This window comes from Xyrauchen texanus, chromosome 42, assembly GCF_025860055.1.
Source record: "Xyrauchen texanus isolate HMW12.3.18 chromosome 42, RBS_HiC_50CHRs, whole genome shotgun sequence".
NCBI classification, from domain to species: domain Eukaryota; kingdom Metazoa; phylum Chordata; class Actinopteri; order Cypriniformes; family Catostomidae; genus Xyrauchen; species Xyrauchen texanus.
Genome location: NC_068317.1, coordinates 9787915 through 9800930, shown reverse-complemented (window position 1 = coordinate 9800930; position 13016 = coordinate 9787915). Strand labels below are relative to the sequence as shown.

Genomic DNA, 13016 nt, shown 5'->3' with positions numbered 1-13016 from the left:
CTGTAAACAAAGAAAAAAGTGTCCATCAAAAGAGCCTGTTTAATATTAAATTATCAGCCATTGTTGTCCTGGAAGAGGAAAGTGTGGTGAGCACTCGCTTCCGTTGACAGGCTTGAGTGTAATTTGAGTTACGTCCTGAACTTATCCAACTTCAGCCTTCTTTTTAGAAAATTGCTGCCAAGCTCATTTAAACTTTATTACTATTATTTATTATTATTATTTAGCAGACCCTTTTTTTAAAGTCCAGTAAGCACATGTACGTTGGCAAGTCATCCATTAAAAGGTGCTTACAAGTGTCAAGTGTATAAATATAATAAGTGAATTCATGTACATTCTAAGGGGCTGTTTGCACAGAACGCATTCTTTTAACTTGACATTGCATCTTACAAAATGTGGAGCTACTCCACGAGAAGCAGAAAAAACAGTGAAACGGTCAAAGATGGTCAAAGATGTCTGTCTTGTGCATATTTACATACAAAAAAGTGCAGGCAGATGACAAAAAAATTATGCCAACAAAAAAACATTTATGTGTGAATGGCCTCTGAAAATATCTGCAGAACGTCCTTCTAATGTTTGATTGTAGATAAGGAAATTCTGTAAATTGACATATTCCAGATAAAAATGCACACATTGACTAGACGTCTCTGCTAGGTACATGTATTATCATGGAAGTAATTCACAAATGAGGAATTCTACAGCGTGATCTTAGAGACAGCAGCTAAAAAGTTATGCTTTAGAAGGGAGTACCTTAAGCTTGTTAATAATTGAGAATCAAAGCAGTGCGTATGGTAGTTTAGTAGTTGGTTACCACTCACTTATCTGATAGACATAGTAGGCCTAATTCATGAAGAATATTCTGGCTATTTAGGGGAAAGGAACCCTTGTGCATCCCACTGGGACCCAACAGAAATGAGCTGAAACTCCTGCAACTATTCCCAAGCCTCTTTATGTGATGTGAAATCCAAGATGGCGAGGAGAGATAAGCGGAAGCAGTGGTAATGTTGCATGGAGAGGGCCAGAAGATGATCGTCTTAATTTTTGAGGGAGATTTTGAGGAAGCCATGAGTCCAAATAGAAGTGAAGACACAAAGAAATAACTGAATGAAAAGGATGCTTGATTTAAGTTCCAAAATCACTCTTGCCCAACATATCCAACACATGTATCTTGTTTCTCAATGAAACGTTGCTAAAAATACTAGTACAATTCATTTGTATTGATTTACACAAAATCAAATCTACAAAAGATGCCAATTAAAGTGTTTTTTTTTTTTTATGTATATGCATGTGCAAGTGTGAAAAAGGTCACACAACCCAGGTCCTGTAGGTCTCAGTTTTCACTCTGCAGTCAGTGGTTTATTAATAGCAGACAGCATGCTGAAAGTCCGTGTGGGGACCTGACAGTCTGTTATATCTCTCTGCTCTGGACTCTGACCAATCACAGAAAACCAGCACTGCCAAGTCAGCAAAATGTGATTGGATGTAAACCATCATCACCGTAACCTTATAAAGGAAGGTAACTTGAATCCTCTGTAGAATCCTAACTAGTTGAATGATGCTAGTACACAATCATGATGTGTTCTACATGGCTCCGTTTGTCATTCAAATGAGGTTGATCCATGAATTATTTATTTAAAATTAAATGAATAATGATGTGGCAGGCAGTAAGTTTAGCTTTTTCCTAATAGCATTGCACTTAAAGGAATAGTTCACCAATAAACAAAAATATCTGTCATCATTTACTCACCCATGGAATGCTGTTCCAAACCAGCAATGTCTTTCTTCTGTAGAACACAAAAGCAGATGTTGGGCAGAATGTTATGGACTGACCTCCTTAGTCACCATTTACTTTCATTGCATCTTATTTTTCTTTCACTACAATGAAAGTGAACGTTTACTGAGGCTGTCATCCTGCATAACATCTGTTTTTGTGTCAAGATGGCAAGTAAATGATAACAGAATTTTCACTTTTGTGCGAAAGATCCCTTTAAGCTTCCTGTCCTTGAATCAAGGATGTCAATATGGAAATTTAACAATCAGGCTGACTAATCTGTAAAGGATCATAAAACTTGTTGATGCATAAACAGGCCCATTCCATCCAATCCGAGAATTCCATAACACAAAGACAGAGGGCACTGTAGTGTCAGAAAGTTTCAAAGCAAAGTCACAGCAAGGGCAACTCCTTTAAAACTGTGTCTGTTCAGCGGTGTAACCTGAGGCTGAGAGAGTAAAAGCAAATAAAAGCAGCCAATCAGATTGTGCACTGACTCTTCTCGGTTGTGATCTTTCTCCATGGCAACAGCGACTCCCTCCTCCCAGCCCTCCTTCCCCATTCCATGTGATGCTTTGGCAACAAGATGGCTCCCAGCTTTCTGAGCATGCATGAGGCCTCAAAACTACCAGTCAACTTTTGCCTTTTGCTTTTTTTGACTGCTAAAATGTTTATATGCAAGAAGGATTTCATGTCAAGCATGAATGACATCACTGAACTCTTTAGGGACAACTATGTAATTTAACATCCAATCTGTCATTCATTTGTTGTAAACCACTAAACCCAAGTATTACACTTCTATGTAAATTGTGTCAAAGCTTGCAGCTTGTTACATTTTAAATTACTTCTCTAAGCAATCTGACATAAAATGATGGAAAATAAATTGGGCAAGAAAAAAAAATCCAATAGACCTAAATTGAAGGAGGTACCCAAGCCATATATATCTGGGGACTATAATTTCTGGTGTGGTTGGGCTTGTTGGTGGGCTATTTTGTCTTAACAACCACCTATAATACCCCTGGAAACTCTCTACAACAACCTAGCATCATGGTGTTAAGTTTTGTCTGAGCAAACACCACTCCTTTTATATAGAAAATGTAAAAATCTAGTTTAAAACTATTCTCATGAAAATTCAGGCAGATCGAAAATACTGGAAACTAAGAGGACATATTATTAGGGCAGTAGCAGCCGTAAATGTAGTAAAACCAGATTCCCTTCACATACGTCACTGTTGCACATTCCATGCATATCAAAGTTAGTGTAGTATTTCCAATTTCAGCTGACAATTCCACTTCTGCTTTACTTCTGCTTCCTACAAGATAACAATGATTTGCAGAGCATCTATTCAAGCCATATTACCCTTGGGCACTTTAACAACTTTTTAACAACACAAATGTATTTACTTAAAGACACATGCACACACACATCTCCCCATAAGCACTTCACCATCAGCCTTCACAACCTTGGGAGGAAGTCCATGTTTACACCCTCCATCAGTGAGGCCTGCTGGGAGAAGATACCATGAACAAAGCAGGGGGAGAGACACATGAGTAATGTCACCCTTTACTTCCTGCTAAGCTTTCTCTGCTTTAACGGGAGCGTGGCTATCCCGCTCACAGACGCACACCAACAACCACAAACAAACCAACGCCTTCATTTATCTTTGTGGCACACTCATCCTCTGGGCAACTGTTCAACAAAATGGCGAAGCTTGAGGGATGTAATCAACCAACAAACCTTTTCACTTTCACTTCTTAATACCTTACCTCCGAATTTTTGAAAATTTGGTTATATTCTTGCAGCACAGATATGTGTGTTTCACCCCCTTAAGATCCAATCAAATCCCAAGCAATTAAATAAGTCCCACCCACCATTATTTTGCACTATATATTCTCTTTCAATCACCAATTCATCTTTGCGGAAGTTCAATGTTTTGCATATGCTATTCTGTCGTTAAATAAGTCGTTAGAATTTGGTAGAAAAAAAAACAAAAAGGCACACATCTTGGATCCAGTTGGCAGGTCCCAAACCAGAGCTCTACAGCAGTCATTTAGTTTAAAAATAGCTATGACTGACCTGTGCATGTTGCCATTGGTGGTGAAAGTCTGACCACACACAGAGCATTTGTAGGGTCTCTCTCCACTGTGCACTAGCATGTGACGGTCCAGAGAGCTAGCCGAGCTCAGAGACTTCCCACAGATACTGCAAGAGTGGTCCGATGTCCCGCTATTGGTATTGTGCTGGTGAAAAAAATACAATTGGTTTAGCTAACTTATACTTCAAAAAACACTTGCCAGTTAACAAATATATATAATTCAATACAAGCAGTATTGGATTTCAATAACAAAACAAAAAAATAAAGTAGAACGACCACAATCGATGAAGGCAGTGTATTGGGGCAGTGTATATTGTTTAATGCTTCCAAGCTGTCTGGCCTAGAGGCTTCCAACTATAGTCAAAGGGTACTGCATATTAGCATGACAAATTAACGCAGATAAGCACTATTACAATACCTATAATACTGAGAACTGAGCATACTTGACTTTAACATTTCTTGACTTTAGTCAGTGTAGACAGTGTAGTGCCATATTTCATTTGACATGTATGAAAGTGTGGCCGTGAGAGTCTAAAGTTGAGTTAATTCAGTGTGTTGTACATGATAACGATTATTGTTCAGCCAACAAAACGTTGCATGTCTTTCCTCACATTTCCAGTGAACTAAAAAAAGTTTCCATAATGTTGTTGCCTTAATGATCAACATATTAATAACCAATTTGTTGTTTTTGTACGCATCTATTTATAAATGGTGTCTACGCTGACTAAAGTATGTACAGTCGATGAGGACTACACAGGAAAGTGTGTGTTACCTGGCGGATGTGCATGGTGAGCTGGTGTTGGGTCTGAAAGCCCTTATCACATAGCGGACAGACAAGACACCTGCTGTCATCTTTGGCATCCTAAAACAAATATACACAGCATATAAACAATATATATATGAATATCAATCAGATTGTGACTGTGTGATGGCCCAATAGAACAAAGTGATAATTGTGTAGTATGACAATGACAACAATTTAAGATTAGCTGAATTAGAGTCTTATTGTTGCCATTATGTAAGATTCAAACCTTTCTTGAGGTTTGGCCTAGCTGCATTATGTAACAAAAAGTGTCTGCATTTTCACATCAGAGCTTTTGGTCAGGAGGTTCAGTTTCATGAAAGCAGTCTGGCCTAATTTGAGGAAGTGAACTGCTATTTAAGACATATATTCCAATTATGGCTCTTTTCCACTGCACGTTACGGTTTGACTCGACTTGACTCTGCTCGCTTTACTTTTCTGAGCTTTCGTTTCCACTGCAGTTTAGTGCCACCTCAATGTGGGAGAGATAATAGGCTGATCGTCATAGTTGCGCCGCCTCTCCTGCCATGACGTCGTCTTAAAAGCGACACAAACATTACTGACCATAAACAATTAAACGAACGCTAGCTGTTAGCTACTAGCTCATTTTGCTGCATAAAGAAGTTGTTGCATGGTGATTCTACACAAGTGTAACAGTTTAATTGGCCTGGTTGTTTTAGAAGCAAGTTTTCCAGTAGCTGGTCAACTAAATAAAGTGAATCTTTCAAGCAGAGTATAGAGTTAACATAACAAAACATACCATCATCCATCGTGGACTCCAACAACACTCTCCCTCCCATTGCTTGGCGGTCTATTGCTATAGATAGCGTCCATTTGGTCAAACCACTTCCACTTTCTACTGATTGAACCACTCCGGCTGTTGTGGTCCTTGATGGTTCTGTAGTCACTTACGTTTTTTTTTTTTTTACTTTTCTCTACACTGTTGGTAGGTCCGGTGGTAGCCGTGTGCGGCCAATAGCTGAGACACTTCCCGAAAGACTTTTTCATTTCACATCGTTTCGTTTGTCGCTAACGAGAGGAACGTCTGAACCTTGTTTATTGACCACGGCGTGGTTTTGCGCACAGCCATTTCTATGTACAATTCGAAAGCTGCGTGAACAAATGATACTGCTATCGCTGTTGCTAACTTTAAAACTAGCGGGTTGTTGTCCCATGTCGCAAATCCAGTGACAGTGGAAGTGACGATTCTCCCAGACCAATCAGTGATCTGCAGGATTTTTACATCACATTTAGTATCGACTCGGCTCACTTGGAACCTTGTTCTAAAAAAGTACCAGGTACTATTTTTACCCCCAAAAAGCGAGCAGAGTCGAGCTGTAGCGTGCAGTGGAAAAGCCCCATTAGAGTTCTGTTTGTCTTGCAATTTTTCCATCTCTTGCCATGCATCCGTGGCAGGCAGACTACTGTTGTAAACAACTGCCACTAGAAATCATGGTGGTTCTTGCTTAAATAACAAACATACTGTGTTTGGACCAAAATAATAGAATATGAAAGAGAAACATGGATGGTATTAGGGAGAGGGGAATGTTCATTCTAGAGAGCATTTTATCAGACAAAAATTGCCCCTCAAAACAAGATGCCAGTTGAAAACCAAGCTATTTTTGTATAAACTCTACTGGCCATCACTATTAACCATCACAATCAGAAACAGTTTAGGGAGCGTGGGTAAATGCCCATATGCAGGAGGCAGGGAGAGAGGCCTTGAATATCTTGTCACATGTATGTGTGAGATACTGAGCTAAATCCACTCAGTTAAATAAACAGTTGCTACAACACGGCTCTTAAAGCCCAGGAGCTACATCAGTCATAACTACAGAGTACAAATACTGTATTGTTGCAGATATACCACGATATACAGTTATCTTTTATGTGCCTGAATGTAGTTGCGGGACTATGGACCACAATGTACCCATTTAGGCATGCCTCTGAAGATCTTATGTTTGAGAGTTTGATTGTGCCCATAGAAAGGGATTTAAATAAGTGAATTTAGACAGCTTCATTAATTCTAATGGGATCAATTTATTATTCATTTGTTATGAATAATTGTAACTTTTGATTTGTGTCTATCAGGTTCTAAATAAAAAGAGAAAGATTAAAATGAGAGGAAGGGTTAAAACTCATAGTACAAATTATCGGTTATCGGTATCAGCCACGAGCTGTGTATTAACGGTTATAGAATCAGCCCAGATTTTATCTAAGCGTAACATTTAGAATATATTCAATCAGATAAATAATGTATTATTAGATGGGGTCTTTTGTTTCTAACTCAAGTGTTGCATAATTACTCTGAAACTGTGAAGCTGTTTTTGCACTGATGCCAGACTTACATTTGTATCATTTGACATCTTATGATCTTGCGTCCATCAAGTTCCAAAAAAAGAGAAAATATTCAAATGAGTTGCAGTACATTTAATTTCTCAAAGTATTTAATTCACTGGATTAACCAAATATAGACATTACCACATTATTATTTTGTATATAAACCCCTTTTTTGATGGATTTCCTGCAAAAATAACTATATTGTGATATATACCGTTACTGTGAGATTTTGGTCATACTGCTCACGCCTACTCATTCATATCTCTCTTTTTCCCTCCCCTTCTGTACTTTTTGTTTGCGAGCGTTATGCGAGCATCCTGAAAGTGGGGCAAACTTTTTTCTTTCACCTTGAGTAGCAAATCTATGTAAACTGACACCACGTGCGCTGCCTTCCTCTCTCCACTGTTGATAGTATGGCAGATCATTAACTCCTAATTGAACGTAGCACCGCAGTGCAATGAGACCAGTTCCTGTATAGCAGTTTAGCAATCTGATGTAGTCACATGGTCCATTATTTAGCATATGATGTAATAAAATGAATGTGTAAAACACATCAAGAACTCATTAAGCAAAAAAAAAATTATTTCTAACACAAAATCCAGCCCCAAACAGACACCCTCATAATTTGCAAAAACACAAGCAATTCAACTCATACATGCACTCCTGCAGTCAGTTCAGGATGGACTTCAGATGCACTTAATCATTTATCTTAAAGCTCAGTCAATATCCTTTAATTTATAACATTGCATACCAATTGTTTACTCAGTTGAGACATGCCTTGTATTACAACATTATTTTCTGTAAAGCTGATCTGATACTATGTGTTTTGTGAAAATCGCAATATAAAATTAAATGACTTGGCTTAACTTAAACAAGACTGGAGTCTTCAAAAACATCTCTGGAAAGAGAGGAGGACTTCCTTTTCCTCTAGTGGAATGCTGGCTTACGGCTTGTTTTCTTCTATAACATAACATCATCTTTTTCTTTATGTTTGTTATTGGTTGCAAATCGTGAGATGCATCCGAGCACACAAACTTGATTTTTATTTTATTTTTTACGAGTTTTGTTGGGCCTGTTTTGTGGTACCTGTGCTGTAATTTGGGGTGTCTGCATGTTTACTCAATCCAGTAAATTACATAACTCAGCATCAGCCTTTTTTCCTCAAAAGAGAGTGAAAGAGGCCTGAGAACTAGGCCACAACCTTTCCACACTGTACATTAAACAATACATATCATATTTGAAAGGACATTTGAACAAAACCAAGCTAAATAAATTCAACATAATGACTACAAAATTAAATAAATCTTAAAATCACACAAACATTTCTAAATTTCACCAGAAACAGTTTGGGGGTGATGTCAAAGAACTGTCTAGAAATGTCCAGGTCACATTTAAATCCAACATCAAATTTAGGGTGACCAGATCAGAATTGGTAAAATTCGGGACGGACGAAAACGGGGGTTGGGGGGTTTAATGAATTTAAAAAATCTGGGCAAAATTATTTATTGAGGAATTCTGAATGAAATGACTGTCCAACAGGAGCTGGCTGCAGGACGGCAATGAGCAATTTTTAATATTCTATCACACTATAACTACTCGAGAGTCTGCTCTTGAGACTTTGTTCTAATTTTCGGGACAATTAGGGCAGGATTCGGGATTCGGGACAACTGCTTGGATTTCGGGACTGTCCCGAATTTTTCGGGACGTCTGGTCACCCTAATCAAATTAAATAATAATATTAAAATGTATAATGATAAATTACATTTATAATTATTTTAAATATATATATATATATATATATATATATATTTTTTTTTTTTTAAATGATATTTATGATAATTATAATACAATTTATTTTGAATAATGAAAATGAAGCATATTATTGTAGGTTCATTGTAACTGTTTCACACTGGGACATTATTTTCATGACAATAAAACACATTACGCCCCAGTGTGAAAATGGAGTGAGAATTTTTTTTTATTTCTCATTATTGTAATGCAAAAATACAGTATATCATAATCATTGTGTCCAGACAGGACACAAGAGTAACTTTTTTTTAATCACATTTGATTATAGTAATCAGAGGCTACAAAACTTTGTGGATGTGAAAATGTTGCTATGCCAAAAAAATAAAAAATTACAGAAAGTTTTATTTATTAGAATTTATTTATTTCCTTTTATGTTTGTATAACTTCTATAATTTAGTTTTTTCCTTTTCATTTAAGGGTCAAATGACCTGAACATTTCTTCATGAAATTCACCCTTTAGAACACTAAAATAAAACACTTGCCATCAAATGCAGTTCTGCTGCAGATCATGCAAACTATCTAAAAGAGAGTTTCTGATTGGGTAATTATCAAAAATAGGAAGGTGTGGAAAACTAGAACAACAGGGCTTGAATCCAAAACTTCAGAGGCTCAACTTTTCTCCCACAGAAGTGTTAAGGGGTCAAAAGTGACACCTGTTCTCCCCCACACAGGAGTGTTAAGGGATAAATTGTGTGCTCTAATGGAAGTCATGTGATGCAGCAGTTTGGACAAAAGGTGGATTGAGATGCCAGAGCACCATTTGTCACTTTCCGTTTAAAAGCAGGATGCTGCATCAATCAAGTCGCTTCCACCTGTATAGCTTTTTAACCACAAAAACACACGTTTACAAATGGCAAAGAACTTTTCATTATTTAGGGCTACATCCCTATTCACGTAAATCTTAAACAGTATGCCAAACCACTAACATTTTGCACCACACAATAGCACCTTTATTTTAATACAGGGGGGGGTCTGTAGTACATGTGTCCATTTGTGCACATACAACTCTCACCCTCATTCACATCTTTTAGAAGACTTACCTGATTCTTTCTTCCACTGCGGTTGGTACTGGGGCTTTTGACGGGCAGTTTAGTGTGCGTGGCGTGGGCGGAGTCTACTCCACCATTAAGATGGGATACTTTCATCACAGTGTTCATCATGGAGTTAATTGAAGATAAGTCGACTCCATCGCCTACCTCCATCTCTCCGACTTCTCCATTCTGTTCATTCTCCCATTCATTCCTTTCTTCTTCTACAGTGGCCCGAAACTCTGTGGACATTTAAGATCATTTAAAATATTAAGACACTACTGTTACATAGGTTTACATAGCAGAATTAATAGATCAAGTTATCGGTTCATACCTGTGAGCATTGTTTTTCTATCTGTGGGGGCGGGGCTCTGTATGTCCTCACTTTGCTCCACTTCCTCCTCCCCATTGGGAGCGCAATTTGCCAATTCTGTTTTTGTTTCTTCCGTTGAATTTTCCATAACTACACAGAATAAAAGAAAAGAAAATGGCAGATGAGTCGAGGGTAGATTGAGTGGACTGGAGCTAAGGTGTAAAAAAAACAAGACCAAACAAACAACCCACACAAAAGACAAAAAAAAAAAAGGGCTTTCAAGCGGTGGGTGGGGCGGGGGTGGTTGGTCACCAAACTAGAAAGCCCAGAGCACCCCCAGGCAGTCAGGGGCCCCCTGGTAGTCAAGGGCCCCTGGGCACTGGCCTCATTGGCCTGGTCGGTAATCAGTCAATGTTTTTATAACTCCGGCACCTGTCTGTAGAGCACAAGTGAGAGGGATTGTATCTATCGGTCTCCTGACCACATGAAACCACTTGCAAACACATACAAGAAAAGTTACAATTTCAAAACGTCTGAAATGATCAGATGACAAATATAGAAGTACATTTTCCATTCTATGTTCTACTTGCACTTTCATTGAACCCTCAATTTCACTTTCTCCTAACATTATTGAAATATACTGACCTCCTAGCCAAGCAAAGATCTGATTGGCAGCATCACAGGCAACCAACAAGGTGTAGCCAAGTAGCTAAGACAACGGACCACCACATATTAAAAAAAATTTAATAAACTTTTTTCCTAATTATGCTGGTTTCAGGTTCACCTGACCCTGATCGGATATGCTCTTTAAAGCGGTTTATAGGAAACGCGTTCTTGCATAAACAGTTAGTTTGAGTGAAACGCAATGGATCAGAAAGCACTTGGGTGAAAAAAATATATATAATATATATTGATAAAAGTTGATTCCGTGTTTTCATGTGTTAATTTAAGTTTGGAAATATTACACATTTTTAAATGACCAAAAAATTAAGTAGAAAGAAAAAAATCTAGATAAACTAGTTCATCCCATTAATACTTGTCAGTTGTTTGATGACTAGTCAACCACTATGACCCATCCTTAGGAGAGACAGATTCTCTCTTCACTAATTACTTTTCCCATGTAAAGCCTCAAAGGAAGCTCCTATGTGGTCTAGGCTGCTTCCTCCTTTAGAGAGAGGATAAGGGAATGTGAGTGTGCATGTGTGTGTGAGGACACAGCCAGACACAGGATCTGCTGTTGGCTCGACTGCAACAATGTTGTAGAAATGACAGGGTAGAAAGTTAGCACCAACAAGTGAAACTTTGCATATGACTTTAAGCCAAATGGTGGTACACCAAATTTCTCCAATAACAGCGTGCCATCCTGGCATTATATGTGCCCTACTAGATAAGACCCTAATAGATCCTTCTCAATGGGACGGATAAATAATATGTGAATGGTGGAACCTCAATACAACAAATTACATCTAAAAGATGCAAGAGTGGATGCCAGGGCATTGCTATTTTGTTGCTAAGAAGTTCTGAATGGTTTTTAGACTATTGTGAGGTGGTTGCTAGGGTGTTTTGGGTGGTTCCTTACTGCCCCAATCCAAAAGAGCCCATGTCCAAGTCTCTATGATATTCTGGTCTCTAGATATGGCTCGGGACCATCTTTCAATGCAAGTCTATGGTATATGTTTTTGCCTGTTTTATCATCCATGAAAAAGTCATATTGAAAAGTACACCTTTATGTCAATAAACTATACAATTTCAGGCATCATTAATGTCCGTAGCACAAACGGTGGTGGACAAAGTGCAAGTGCAGTGTGCGTGAATTGTACCGGCACGAGGAAAACCGAAGTATACTTCAGCCATTACTCTTTCAACATAACAGACAGCAAATAATGCTAGTAACCTTTTTTTTAACAAGGATAAAGAACAGTCTAATAACTCTGGGAGCACTGAGAGAGACTCATCCACAAGCAGCCAATCACATCAAAGCTTAGCAGTAGATCCTTTTCCCCTTATTAGTCGAGACGCCCCTCTGGTAGGATGTTTGGGTGGTAGGTGGCACATTTATTTGCAGGAAAAAGAAAAATGGTTCATAACTACGGTGGGGGGAGGGGACCAATTATCAGTATAACTCAAAGGGAAAACAAAAAGGAAGAATAACAAAATAGGACAGAGGGAAAAGTGAGAGTAGGGAAACCCTGTATTAGTAGAGATGCGTGTGGAACTTCAAGAAAGACACTTTTGGGTTCTGTTGATGATTAGAGGTAAAGACAGCGGGGATTACACAAGAGCAGGGCAGGTTTAGAGTTGCACAAGGATTTGGGGTGGGAGTTTGGTGCACAAGATAGAGAGAGAGAGAGAGAGAGAGAGAGAGAGAGAGAGAGAGAGAGAGGAGAGAACGAGTTGCACTTGTTATAAGATTCTCGCTCCTTTGTCAGGAGATTGGGGGACGTGGGTATCTGGTGGGGGCTGCTGTTACTACATCTGCTCCCACCCATCACTCTCACTTTACCCTCTCACACACACACACACACACACATGCGCACGCACACATACATGCACACACACGCCAAGAAAGTTGTTCTCTCACATCCTTGTTAAAAATTTTAAAAAAGTCAACGAACAAATCGTGGGGGGGAGCAGTAGTGATTTTTGTGGAACTGCATGTAGAGCATGCGGTAGGGACCAGTTTGTGGTGCATGCATGTATGCATGAAAGTGTGTGAGCTTTTGAGCATATGTGTTCATCAGCACACAAGGGTGGAAAAGTCTTCACACAGTGCCAAACCGAGCAAGAATGCTTCTGCTGCTCTCACTCTCTCTGTCTCCATTTACCCTCTCTCTCTCCATCTTGTTTTGTCTTCCATGTCT

General features: G+C 38.7%; 1 protein-coding gene across 2 annotated transcripts in view; it reads right to left on the bottom strand.

Annotated features, from left to right (window-relative positions):
- The window catches only part of LOC127635302 (ras-responsive element-binding protein 1-like), a 58865-nt gene that overhangs the window by 10024 nt on the left and 35825 nt on the right, over positions 1 to 13016 (bottom strand). For both annotated transcript variants that reach the window (XM_052115226.1, XM_052115227.1), the window contains 4 exons: positions 10177 to 10305; positions 9855 to 10084; positions 4636 to 4725; positions 3845 to 4008 (listed from right to left, as the gene is read on the bottom strand). In XM_052115226.1, coding sequence (XP_051971186.1) covers positions 3845 to 4008; positions 4636 to 4725; positions 9855 to 10084; positions 10177 to 10305 — 613 coding nt within the window. The remainder of the gene's footprint in view (positions 1 to 3844; positions 4009 to 4635; positions 4726 to 9854; positions 10085 to 10176; positions 10306 to 13016) is intronic.